Source organism: Protomyctophum parallelum (genome assembly GCF_964188405.1).
Source record: "Protomyctophum parallelum genome assembly, chromosome: 4".
Classification (NCBI taxonomy): Eukaryota; Metazoa; Chordata; class Actinopteri; order Myctophiformes; family Myctophidae; genus Protomyctophum; species Protomyctophum parallelum.
The window spans coordinates 9,345,478-9,358,890 of NC_139700.1; the positions used below are offsets into that span (position 1 = coordinate 9,345,478).

The 13,413-nt window shown below is 42.7% G+C and overlaps 1 protein-coding gene across 1 annotated transcript; it reads left to right on the plus strand.

Moving 5' to 3' along the window:
- The first annotated feature begins 1,754 nt into the window (after positions 1-1,754).
- On the plus strand, positions 1,755-13,050 carry LOC310857353 (pyruvate kinase PKM-like). Its single transcript, XM_083762987.1, has 11 exons — positions 1,755-1,874; positions 3,789-3,964; positions 4,212-4,303; positions 6,287-6,418; positions 6,587-6,773; positions 6,867-7,137; positions 7,253-7,403; positions 7,809-7,961; positions 9,456-9,622; positions 11,681-11,862; positions 12,460-13,050. Exons 2-11 carry the CDS (start codon positions 3,814-3,816, stop codon positions 12,564-12,566), a joined length of 1,593 nt encoding a protein of 530 aa, XP_083619113.1. The 5' UTR covers positions 1,755-1,874; positions 3,789-3,813; the 3' UTR covers positions 12,567-13,050.
- The last annotated feature ends 363 nt before the right edge of the window (positions 13,051-13,413 follow it).

Below are 13,413 nucleotides of genomic sequence, written 5' to 3' on the forward strand. Positions count from 1 at the left end.
TCCCCCCCCCTTTTTCCCCCTCACTGTATATGTTTCTTTTCCCTTTTTGCTTCCTTTATGATGAATTCCTGTTCTGTTCTTTAACTATATAGAAGTGTCTATTTGTACGTCTCTAAATGTTTTGATGAATTGAACATGGTGGACCCTGTTGTAAACAAGTGTAATGCTTAATTGTGTCGTCCACTCACAGTTAACAGTCTTTGTATTGAGTTTGTGCTTGAAATGTACTGTAATTCTGCAAACTGTTAATAAATATTTCAATCAATCAATCAATCAATACTAAAAAGTGACAGACGATGTTGACAAGTCTATAGTTCAGTTTCAGGTCATCTCCCACAAGGGGGAGCTGTTGTTGTTGTCTTTAGAAAAGGAGAGGGGCACTGCAGAAGATGACAAATGACAGTACAGTCCATGAAACTGTCAACTTAAGTGAATTGGCAATCTTTGTATCCTGTATTATATGGTTCTACACAACAGAGCATTGCCATTCTTAGATCATAAAGAAGACCTGGAGTCGTTGCGTTGTGTTAAAGTGACTTCTGTCTGACATGCACACAACCAAGCCTGCCTAAACAGTTCTATATGGCACTGACAGAATGGAATGGAATATAAAGGCTATCTTTTCAGATTATTGCTGAATTTACATGGGAGAACATGGAAGCACATGTAAATAAATGTTGGACCAAATCATGTCTGACAAAAGAAATGTTGGGGTCCCAGAGTGAAAATCACATCAAATTGCGGGGCCTAGAAATGAAAAAGCTTGAGAATCACTGTAGACCCAACTTAAGACCCTATCTATCTACAGTATAGGAGTCGAACTTATATAGACGACCAGTTGCTACCCCCTGGTACAGTACAGCATGTTCATAGGCTAGTATGTTCAACACATGTCACAGAACATAAATATGTCATGCATGTCATGGTATACTTTGGCATGTACCCAATGTGGGACATCAGTGCAGTGACTCATTTCTTAAAATATACTTTTTATGGTTTAGAGCTTTCAGAGAAAAAGTGTAGCATATATCATTTTTTCTCTTTTCTAGGAAATTACAGTAATGAGGTATACTGTTTTTCAGTATAATTATTTTATAATTTTATTTAATGCTCATGAAGTCCCAGGAAGGTCAGGAAGTTTAAAGGCTATAGGTCTATAATATATGTTGCTCTCCACACAATTCTAGCTTTTACCCATATTTTATTTATTTATAATGTGGGGAAAGTTTCATATTTGATCAATTAGTCATTCAATATAACTCAATATGCTCTTGAAGTGCTATTTAGTGCCATTTAGTAAGCTGTAGCCTACCTATAGTTTAGTCTAACTTGCATGAATAATTGTATGGGCCATACAATTATTCATATAGCCATACAGTATGGATATACTATTGTGTTATTCATAATGAAATGCCTGAAAATAACGGGCAACGATCGATCCATTAAGTCCATTAGTGTAACCAGAAACTTCAGGGCGCCAAAACAAGTTTGTCTGACTCAGTATAAGTTTAAGTACCACCGTGCAAAGTTTCACGATTGGTCAATGACAGAGACGTTTCACAACATGGACTGTATCATTGCCCCAATAGTTTGTTCATACTAGTTCTGTGTTTTTCTATGATGGGAATTAGGAAATTGAACGATGTCCGTGGTATTACGTAAGACAATGTGAATTCCCCGCCCAAAGAAACCATGAATTCAACTCACTGTACAAACAGCCAACGTAGTCGTGATTGATGAGGAGGCGTCCTATTTTTCCTCTCGTCGGATGGATACTCAAAGAACACACCCCAAAGTAGTTCCGGTTGATTCTGAGGGGTTAACTTGGTGCCGTGCGAACTGCCGGGCTCATTGGTCCCTGCAAAGTTCACCTGGTAAGTGACTAGGCTACTATAACTAACTTCCTACCATCTTCTAGTGAAGATGGAGAAATGTGATTTCTTTGAATTGCCTGATTTTGACCAGTTTTGAGGGGTTGTGCAGATATTATAGGCTATTTTTTGACGTTTGCATTATTTGCACTGGGCTTGTAGGCTACTATAACTAATTCAACTGAAGGAAATGTATAATTGTTTAAATATATCTAAAGTCTAAGATAAAACAGCAATTTGGTCTATTGTACTGGAATAGTACATTTTTAGGTCTATAGACATTTTGGTGGAGGTAGATGGCAACTTTATTTTCCACAGAACAGAGAAATTGTGTTTTTTAAGTTATTGTGATAATGAAATACCAACCTCCCTCTGTACAAAAATCATATAGCCTTTTCTGTATTCTCTTATGATGTAGCACGTATGTATTTTCAGTTTTGACAAGTTTGATAACATATCTATGTGATTATGGTGTAGAGTAGACTACTGTACATGAACCAAGGAAATTGGGTTTTAGAACATTTTTTATTTTTAAAACATATTTATTTTATTTCTTGTTGTAATCCGTGAAGTCTATAGTGCTCATGTCAATATCACTTAGATGTGTTACTTTACTTTGGTAAACCTGTGCATACGGCAGACTCCAAAAATTCTCTCAACTGCATGTGTTCTTTAAGAGGAATGTTCTTCGGCATGGATAGTCTCACAGTAGGCTACATACATGCCATAGCTTTCTATATAAAGTGCATTACAGGCATGCACACACACACACACACACGCCCACACACACACGCCCACACACACACACACACACACACACACACACACACACACACACACACACACACACACACACACACACACACACACACACACACACACACACACACACCTTGCATACCACTATAGGTGGAAGCTACTAGCACCTGCTATTTTATAATAGCCTATTCATACGTACACTGTCCTGTACTGCACACAGTGACAGAATTCCCAATCACCTGTAAAATGAACGAATTGGCAATATAACCCAGGCAGTTCTCAGGTTTTCCTTTGAGTTCTGTGGTTATTTGTTACGTGAGTCACGTTTTTATCCTGTCAAATTGCGTCGGCTCCTCTGTCGTGCACTGCCTGAACTCCTGGTGATATGTGGGAGTGTGCCGTACTGTGTGCAGTCATGCAGGCTCATATGTTGTCTGTGTTGGTTTGCACACTGTTTGGTCAGCTTGCACAGCTTCAGTCTGGCAGCTAGGGGCTTAAAATTAACTCCGTCGTCCAACTGGGAGGTCACATTTTATTACGAGCAATAATTGAGTAAATGACTCGACTCGACCGTTGCGTCCATCCATGCTGTAGTTCCTAATTTATGTTGTTTCATCTTCATGCGTTGTCATCTTAGTGAGATATTGTTGTTCTGCTCTAAGTATTCATGAGCCTATATAGTTTTCATCCAAAAGTAACGTATTCATAAACAATGACTTATCTTAGGTGAGCTATGCTGTCGTGCAACAACATAAATTACAGTACAGTACCCATTTTGGATGGGTACTGTACTGTACTGTACTGTACTGTACTGTACTGTACTGTACTGTACTGTACTGTACTGTACTGTACTGTATATAACTCAGTGGTTCCCAAAGTTGGGTCCGGGGACCCCCAGGGGTCCTTGAGGGATATAAATTGGGGTCCCAGAGATAGAAATGCCATTACATGGGGGGTCCGTAGACTAATGCAGGTCAAACCGGGGGCTCTTGAAATGAAAATGGTTGAAAATCACTGTTAGAGCCGCAAAAATCTTCTCTCTGGCATTATGTTTTCAATTAGGGGGTCTGCGGGATAATTAGTGTCAATCTGGGGGTCCTTGACCTGAAAAGGTTTGGGAACCTCTGTCTTAACTGATCACCTCACTGTCTTCCTCAGGACTTCCTCAGCCACTAATCCAGTCATGTCGAAGCCAAAGGATATGGGTTCTTCCATCATTCAGACCCAGCAGCTGCATGCTGCCATGGCTGACACCCACCTGGAGCACATGTGCCTGCTGGACATCGACTCTGAGCCCGCCGTGTCTCGTAACACTGGCATCATCTGCACAATCGGTTCGACATATTTCCCAATGGCATATTATCTTCTGTATCTCTCATATTGTATTGACATTTGACATTGCACAGTTGGGTTAGACACTATTCCCCAATACCATTCTTTTTGTATCTCATGTTGTGTTGACATTAATGAAAGAGATTATTCTGAATAGGTCTTTCGACAGCCTCCACATTCCGTTTTAGTCCGTGTCTGTGGCTGGCCCCTGTAAGCTCTCCTTACATACGTTATGCCATCTCCACGCAGGACCTGCCTCCCGTTCTGTGGACATGGCCAAGGAAATGATCAAGTCTGGGATGAACATTGCAAGAATGAACTTCTCTCATGGCACACATGAGGTCAGTTTGGGATGTTGCACCATAGCCACCGACAACATCTTAGTTTCATTTTAAATTAAGTTTCCCAAATAGGTGTCTGACCAAAGACAACATACAGTTTGCATCTGCTTCATTCATGTTGAGCTGCAACAGTTGCTGTGACATTACACTCATCCCCTAGCCGGTAGGCTGTAAGGTGATACCTAGACTCATACTTGTGCCTCCCATGTCTTCTCTATGTTATCAGCAGCTCAACGCCAACTGGAAAAGACCAAATGTACATGACCTTTTGCCTTTAAAAGTCACGGACAACTTTTCTCAGCTGGTGTCACCTTAACTGCTTTCAATCTGACGTCCCTATTTTGGGCATGTCACTCATTCTATGTGAAAATGGTCATAATAAAATTAGCGAAAATAGCCGATCTACAGTCTCACTGTGCATCACATTGTGAGCTTGGGCTTAAGTGGTTAAGGGCCAAAATAATCTACAAATATGGATATAACCATCTGGAGTATGCCTATCCAGTGTTCAAAGTGGCCGTGTATTTTTGTGCTCACTGAGTTACTTTACCATGTCATTGATGCTGGCGGTCAAAATTGACACCATTTTTGACCGCTATGCTGGCAACAGCAAGGAAGGAAGAAGCCAGTCTTTGAAACTCTAACACTAACAAGTCCAGGATAAGGTTATACACACAGAACAGGTGAAAGTTGACCAAATTCTTTTACTTTATTTGCATTAATGAAACTATAAATAGTAAATACAGTGATTTAAGAGATTTGTTGTAAGAAGGGGAGCAGACATTTGACCTGTGTCTCTTTGGTGGCAGTTGTCAGTACAACTAAAAATAGCTCTTCTCTTATGCCAGTCTCTCAGCAACAGTATGACTGGAAGGTATTCACAGGGACGAGGCATAGGTCACTGGCTAAAGAAGAGTAGATTTGTCCTTTTGTCATTCCTGTATTTCCTTCTGCCATTTTCAGATTCATTTATTTTTCTTATTATTTTTTTAAGATTGCATGTGACCTGTCATTCTCCACTCTGACCAGTTGCATGCATGTACAGTACAGTATATTCAACTACATAATAATAATAATAATAATAATACACGCACCTAAGCTTAAGTATAAATCATAGCTGGAAGCAATGGTACGGTACATATTTAATCTGGGAAAAACAACTAGTCATAAGCAGCTTAATAGGTCAAAAGAATGTGACACCTGATATGGTGAGTGTGTCCCGCTCGTCGTCATGTGCCAACTGCCAATGTGTCGCTTGTGATTCCATAGCCATACTAGTTATGCAATAGGCACTGTACTGTTCAACGTGAGGGTGTGTGGCCAAGCCTGTCTGCTTACTACGAGTGTTACCAACTTAATTCTTTGTGGGTGCCGGCTTAAAAAGATTGATCACATTGAAGAGGTGGAATTCGCACACAGAAAGAATGGTAGAGACTGACCACATTTCGATTCGATCCAGTGTGGATCTTCTTCGGGTCAGGGAATGTTAAAACTGATCGAAACGATCAATTTGTTTCAAATAAAGAAGTGTCTGCCATGTTTCGGTGTGAGGGTTCTACCTCTTCGACCAACTTAATGTTTCACAATTATTCTTCTCATTAGCTTGACACCGCCATATACTGTGCTGTTTTCATGCGGTATCGTACATATTTTAGCATGCAATTATGACATCTGTATATTGTATACCATACAAAAAGGATGAATGAACTCCACTTGGATTATTGTGTGCATTGAGTTATTGTAAGGTATCTTATATAATTTACTGTGTGTCATATACTGTAAGCCATTTTAAATGGATAGTTTGATGCATAGAATGCATTGCATAAAATGCATGAAATGTATACACATACACCTATAATACACATAATACCTATACACCTTTAAGAAAATCACCAAATTCATGTACAGTAAATTCAAGGAACTGACTTCATTTATAAGATTGTTCTAAAGGCTTTTTTAACTGTAATATGCCACCCCATACAGTACCATGCCGAGACCATCGCCAACGTCCGTGCAGCTACCGAGAGCTTTGGACCTGGAACCATTGAGTACAGACCCGTGGCCATCGCTCTGGACACCAAAGGACCTGAAATCAGGACTGGACTCATTAAGGGCGTGAGTACTTTACAAACGGCAATTGTTTAGGTTCCAAACATGTACAAAATGAGCATCCCATAGCCTACAAGGTCATGAACGCTCACTCCTGTGATTATTAGAGCTCTACTACCTTTGGAGGAGTGGAATATTTGATGCTGTTTGGTGTTTTCTGCCGTTCCTGCTCAGAGTGGCACCGCTGAGGTGGAGCTGAAGAAAGGCGCGATGATCAAGATCACCACAGACGACAAGTTCAAGGACAACTGTGACGAGACCACCCTGTGGCTCGACTACAAGAACATTGTCAAGGTCGTGCAGGCGGGATTCCACATCTACATCGACGACGGTCTCATGTCCCTCATGGTTAAGGAAATCGGTAAGGTCACAAACAAGCAGTCGCTGGTTTTTAAACCCGTTGTTCTTTGTTATTATTGCCTCTCTGAGCAACTTCATCCTCCTGCATCCACAGGTGCCGACTTCCTGATGTGCGAGATTGAGAACGCCGGCACGCTGGGCAGCAAGAAGGGCGTCAACCTGCCCGGAGCCGCTGTGGACCTCCCCGCTGTGTCGGAGAAGGACATCCAGGACTTGCAGTTCGGCGTGGAACAGGGAGTCGACATGGTGTTCGCCTCATTCATCCGTAAAGCCGCCGACGTCCTGGCCGTCAGGAAGGTGCTGGGAGAGAAGGGCAAGGACATCAAGATCATCAGCAAAATAGAGAACCACGAGGGTGTGCGCAGGTGGGTACAAGACCATATAAGACAACCCAAAACGCCATACATCTTCCCCAGTTAGCTATAGTTAGCAACATTTCTGCAGAATACCTTTTGTTTCATGATACCGTTTGCGATGCAGATTCGATGAGATTCTGGAGGCCAGTGACGGTATCATGGTAGCCCGTGGTGACCTGGGTATCGAGATCCCCACAGAGAAGGTCTTCATCGCCCAGAAGATGATGACCGGCCGCTGCACCAGAATCGGCAAGCCCATCACCTGTGCCACACAGGTCAGTCACATTATCAACGTGTAGATCGATGCTAGTTATCAAGATGCATGTTGTTTACTTGCTCACAGTTGCTATGTATTTATATAGATGTATGCTGCGTAATTGTACACAGATGTCAAGTTTGTTCTGTAGATACTGTGTTATTTAGATAGATGCTAGGTTTGAGGTCTACCTGCTGTCCTAGTTACTTTGTAGCACTCAGTGCTATTTACTTGACTGCTTACCCTGTTGTTAGTTGATTAGGGTCCGTGCTGCCAACTCACTGTCAAGTCACTCTGGATAAGTCTGAGCCTGCTAAATGTCAACGACATTGTAAATCCGTGAGCACAATTAATCCTCACGCGGGGAGATTCAGAGCATAGCAGTAAACGACGGCGCAATCTCTCATGTCTTTTTCTCCATCAGATGCTGGAGAGCATGATCAAGAAGCCCCGCCCTACTCGCGCAGAGGCCAGCGACGTGGCCAATGCCGTGCTGGATGGCAACGACTGCATCATGCTGAGTGGAGAGACCGCCAAGGGAGACTACCCTCTGGAGGCCGTCCGCACTCAACACATGGTGAGAGGGCATGTGCACTAGTGTCTTCGGCGACTAAAACGACATTGAAAAATGTCCGTCGACTACCTTTATTCACTGACGAAAACTAATTAGAAACTAAGCTATGATGACTAAATATCTTGACAAATTCGTCCACAAATAAAAATGTGTTATTGTTATTGGAGGGACTAGTGAAGAAGAGATCCAGTTTTTAATGTGCAACCAAGTGTAAAATCAGGCTATCAAGGCTTACCGAAATACATTTTAGTCAACAAAGCACAGCCTGCACAGCCTCTGCGCATTCCTGTCTCTATCCCATACCTGCTATTAAACTGAGCGACTGCTCAAGTCTGTTAACTGATAGTGTGATAATAACTTTGATCTTTGACCACCCCCCCCCCCCCCCCCTGGCACAACCAATATCTAAACTAAAATCTAACTGGAAAAAGTATAACTACCGGTCATCTCCAGGCTAGCCCTGGAACATGACTCTCGTATTCATACGAGAGTCATGACGTAACTTCACCCTGGTTTTTGCGAACAAATAATTAAAATATATAAACATTCGCATTTCAAATATAAAGTACTCACAAAGTGTCCCACGGGTGTTAGTTAGTAGCAGCGCCAGCGATTAGAATTTCTGCATCCCGCGTTGTTTAATAAAAAGCATTTTTATCCGAGGTGTTATTTTGCCATTGGCTTTCAACTACACGCCCCTATCGGTCGGGAGGAGGGTGGCACTCGGTGTGTTCGATATAGGTAGGCTGACCGCCCTGCCAATACAGACTAATAGGCGAGTGCGCTCCCGGTGTGCAACTGTGGATTTCCCAAACGAACCCCGTTTGAAAGAAGTAGCCGGGGAGCTCGGACAAAAATGCTTTTTATTAAACAACGCGGGACGCAGCAATTCTAATCGCTGGCGCTGCTACTAACTAACACCCGTGGGACACTTTGTGAGTACTTTATATTTGAAATCTGAATGTTTATATATACGAAAATCTTGTAAATGCAGCGAGCGCAAAAAACAGGGCAAAGTTACTGCATGACTGTCATGATAATCATCATGGCAGTCATGTTCCAGGGCTATCTCCAGGCCAAACTAAAATAACAATTAACTGAAAAGAAAGGCTCTCTACTAGCCTAAATGATGAACAATGTGGGGTTTGGCGCTGTTGCTGGGTCTGTGTATGGGTTGGTAATAGACTGGCTGGATGTTATATCAGTAGGGCTGCGGGAAGGTGCAAATTGGGGAACCTGCTGCAGATGAGAGAGGAGAGATTAGGCACAGCACAGTAATTGAATGAGTGAATTGGTGAGTGTGCGAGTGATGTCATGGCCACCACATAGCAACACCATTGTTAAATATGACTTCATGGCCAGCGCAAAAGTTGTATGCCAGTGCAAGATCCATGATCATGTGATGACGTATACTGTATGTACTTCTGAACGTTTAAAGTCAGTTGTACGAGGTAATAAAAAGCCTGACAACTCTCCCGTCTGTCTGCGCATGCTCAGATCGCTCGCGAGGCAGAGGCAGCCATGTTCCACAGACAGATGTTTGAGGAGCTTCGCCGTACCTCCCACCTGACCCGTGACCCCACCGAGTCTGTCGCCATCGGTGCCGTGGAGGCTTCCTTCAAATGCTGCGCTAGCGCCATCGTCGTCCTCACCAAGTCTGGCAGGTAGGAAGCGATAACCGCCTCCCACACTATTTACATCCACATTACCTGTAATTATTATTAAACAATATAAACCATGAAAAGTTGAATCACACAATTCAATGCTGCCAGATAACATCAGTCAGTCTTTCTGACATGAAAAAATATATATAAATAACACTCGTGTGAAGTGGGGGCGCTCTTATTGTCATACATCATCATACTTCACAGTCCGTGCAAACACACAAAGTTGGGCATAAGAGGGGCTAGCGCCCCTCAAAATGAATATCAATCAATTGCGATATTTGAGCGAATCAGGTTTTTTTTTTACCACTCCTACTTCTTCTCATTATCACTTTTACGATGAATTGAATAACCGAGAAGCGTGTCTTTTTATTATATTTTGTCATTTTTTAACAGATCAACGTGAACAAATCATAATTGATTGTTTTTTATAATAAACTATATCCATTAGTCTGATTAACTACTCTAGTTTATATTGCCATACAACAGTGTCATCAGCCGATCTACTGATTATTTATTTTATAATCAATTAAATTGATTATTTTCATTAGCTGTTACACCCCCTAGAAGACAGAACGCTGTCTGTCTCATGTGACCAGCATCTACTCTTAACTGCAGTCACAACCTCTGGTCCATTCCTGACCTTTTCCATAATGAACCCTGACTTTTCACGAGTTAATTTTATCTCCTGCTTCATCCCCTCTTTCTTGGCATACGATAGACTTAGAGTGAGGCCATGGATTTGGTACCAGAGGCGTATCTACAGTAAGGCGAGGGCAGGCGTCCGCCTGTCCAAATCCATTTCTGGCATGGCCAAAATCCATACAATGAGAAAAAAAGAGGACAAAAACAAAAACACAATGAGAACTATTAGTGGACAGCGGACTGGCCGTTGCAGTAGAGCGCGACCCTCAGTCACCCATTGGAATGTAAATGCATGCCTTTCAGCCTTTGTGTCCTACTCGTCTGGCAGGTATATCTTTGGTCACATTCTCACCTAATACTTCGGTAGACTCAGATCCGTATGGGCGGGGAATTGGGATTATTGCATTTTTAATTGGCTGGGGTTTGCCTTCACACTGTCATTCGCAGCAATTGGAAACGCAGCAGAGGGGACCTTTATCAATGTGTTCCATTCATAAACTATAGCCTACACAGTGAAATCTATGGTGATAAAATTACACTCATAACGTGCATGTGTCGTGCCGTCTGGGACCCCCCCCCTCTCTCTCTCTCTCTCTCTCTACGCACGCAGCCGCCACACACTGTTCTTTTTGGCATGGAGGCACAGCGCTGCATGAGCGCACTGATATAACTCCCCAGTCCCACACAGTGACAGCACTCCATGTTTACGGCACGCACAGACAGACAGACAGAATATTATGTAGGCTATAATACACTGCAGTGTTTTTATGTGTTTTCTTAAGCAATTGATTAATGTACACGTCCTCATTTCGATCAGGGCTTCAGTCTCCTTATTCGACCACGTCTATCCACAGTAACGGGACATCTTTGCGCTGCGTAAAATATGCCTTAACCGTCTCCAACTGTGTTCAGCTCCTCACCCGCCACATTATGTTTGCTTCATTTCCTTTATTTACTGCGGATTGCATTCACACCTGCACCGAATCGTAGTCAAGTGCGATTCGAAGCGAAGCGAAACCCACGTTTTTGGGAGGAGTAAAATGCGGATATTTGCTGCGCATTAGGATTCGAATGAGCCTTCACACCTGCCAAACGAAGCGCACTTTCTGACAATGCGCAGCAGGATTCGTTTTAATCGCAGCAAAGCTCTCTGGTATGAATGCGACCTTTGAAAACCTTTAGTGCTACGATTGTGTGCGGGGAGACGACAATTAACACATCTTGCCTGTCCAAAATGTAATTCTTGCCTGCCCAAAATTCCTGGAAATGCCACTGTTTGGTACATACTGTAGCTTTGAATTGAATCACAAATCAAACACGCACGCACACACACACACACACACACACACACACACACACACACACACACACACACACACCTAGCTATCTCTAATATACAAATTGTCTCTGCAGGTCAGCTCACATGCTGTCCAGGTACAGACCTCGTGCTCCCATCATTGCCGTGACCCGCTGTGGTATGACCGCCCGCCAGTGCCACTTGTACCGCGGCATCTACCCAGTGATGTACAGCAAGCCCGCCAACGACGTCTGGGCCGAGGACGTTGACCTGCGTGTCAACTTTGCCATGGAAATGGGTGAGTAATCAATCCCGCCAGTCGTTTATGGGTCAAAAATAGCAGACCTACAAGCTCGTAGCTTGAGCTTGTAGATCTGCTATTTTTCAATAGCTAAAGCATAACATAATTCTAACACCAAAAGGGATTCCCGCCCCCAAAATGGGTTAATGCAGTGGTTTTCAACCCTTTTCATGTCAAAAGGCCCATTATTTGTTCTCCCAATATTAGCCTCTTGGACCCTAAATTAAAGAATATTTTGTTGTCGTTGGATAAGATTTTGTCCACAATTCCATGCTGTATTGATGTTGGTACCATTAGGAGAGATAAAAGGCAAACGGGACAAAATAACAATTCCTTATACATTCTGTATTGTATTGTGTAGACTGCAGAAGAATGCAGAAGTTTAACATTAATTTTACTCCTGAGAGCGTAAAATGAAACCAAATGGTAGAGTTAAACATCTATGTGAACCCCTATCTATATTATGAACCCCTCCAGTCCTTTCCCCCTTTTAGACAACAAAACCGTTGAACTTCTTGTACGTCTCAATAATCGTTTCGATATCGCCTTTGTTTGGCTCTGTCTCTTAATACCCTTTTCCTTGTCATCCAACAGGCAAGCACCGCAAGTTCTTCAAGTCCGGCGATGTGGTCATTGTCGTGACCGGCTGGCGCCCAGGCTCCGGTTACACCAACACCATGCGCGTCGTGCTCGTACCTTAAACACCATCAAGGGACATTAGTAACCAAGACCCCCCCCCCCCATCCCCTCTCCTGCAATCCCCCCCATACACACCAACCTCCCAACCACCCTGAGTTAGAGATCTATGGCATCTCGACTTTAAGTAAGGCCACATAATGAAAGGACTTTGCACCCTCTATACACTCTACTGTATTCCCTGTGCCCAGGTGCTCCATCCAGAGGCATTGGTTTGACAAAAAGCCTTTCTTTATGCAATTCACTTTTATTTGCACGTCGCTCTTCTTTATAAGAAAGGAGTCAGACGAGCACCTTCCAGTAACATATTTTGTCAGTGTTTTTAATTGCCTGTTCATTTGTGGTTTGAATAATAAGTGCAGCTCTGCATTGTTATCGACTTCTCTGAGACAGACGGCCATCAGGCTGACATGAAAAGTGTGGTATCTGGGTTGTGACGTGATCTGGTTGTGACTTTAATACTGCCATTAAACTGAACACCTGAGTCAACCGAGTGTTAGTTTTCTCTCTTATTCACAGTTGCACTACACAAGTTGTTCTACGAGAATTAATTTAGTATTTTCTGCATTGGTCTGGTATTTATATACGGCCTCTTTCCTAAACACTTCGAAATGTGCAAGGCATTATATTCACACATAATTATGCCTAGTTTGACCACTTTCAATCTGGCCTGCCTATTTTGGATATGTCATTATTGTCAAAAATTGTTAAGTAGTGAAAATAGCCAATCCCACGTGCCAATAATGCAGGTGGGAAGAGGGATGTCAAGATGTATCTCTTCTGTGTCTCTTCTGTGTCTCTTTACTCGACCCTCCAGACCTCCAGATATAAGGCAGAAGAACTGTTCAAATA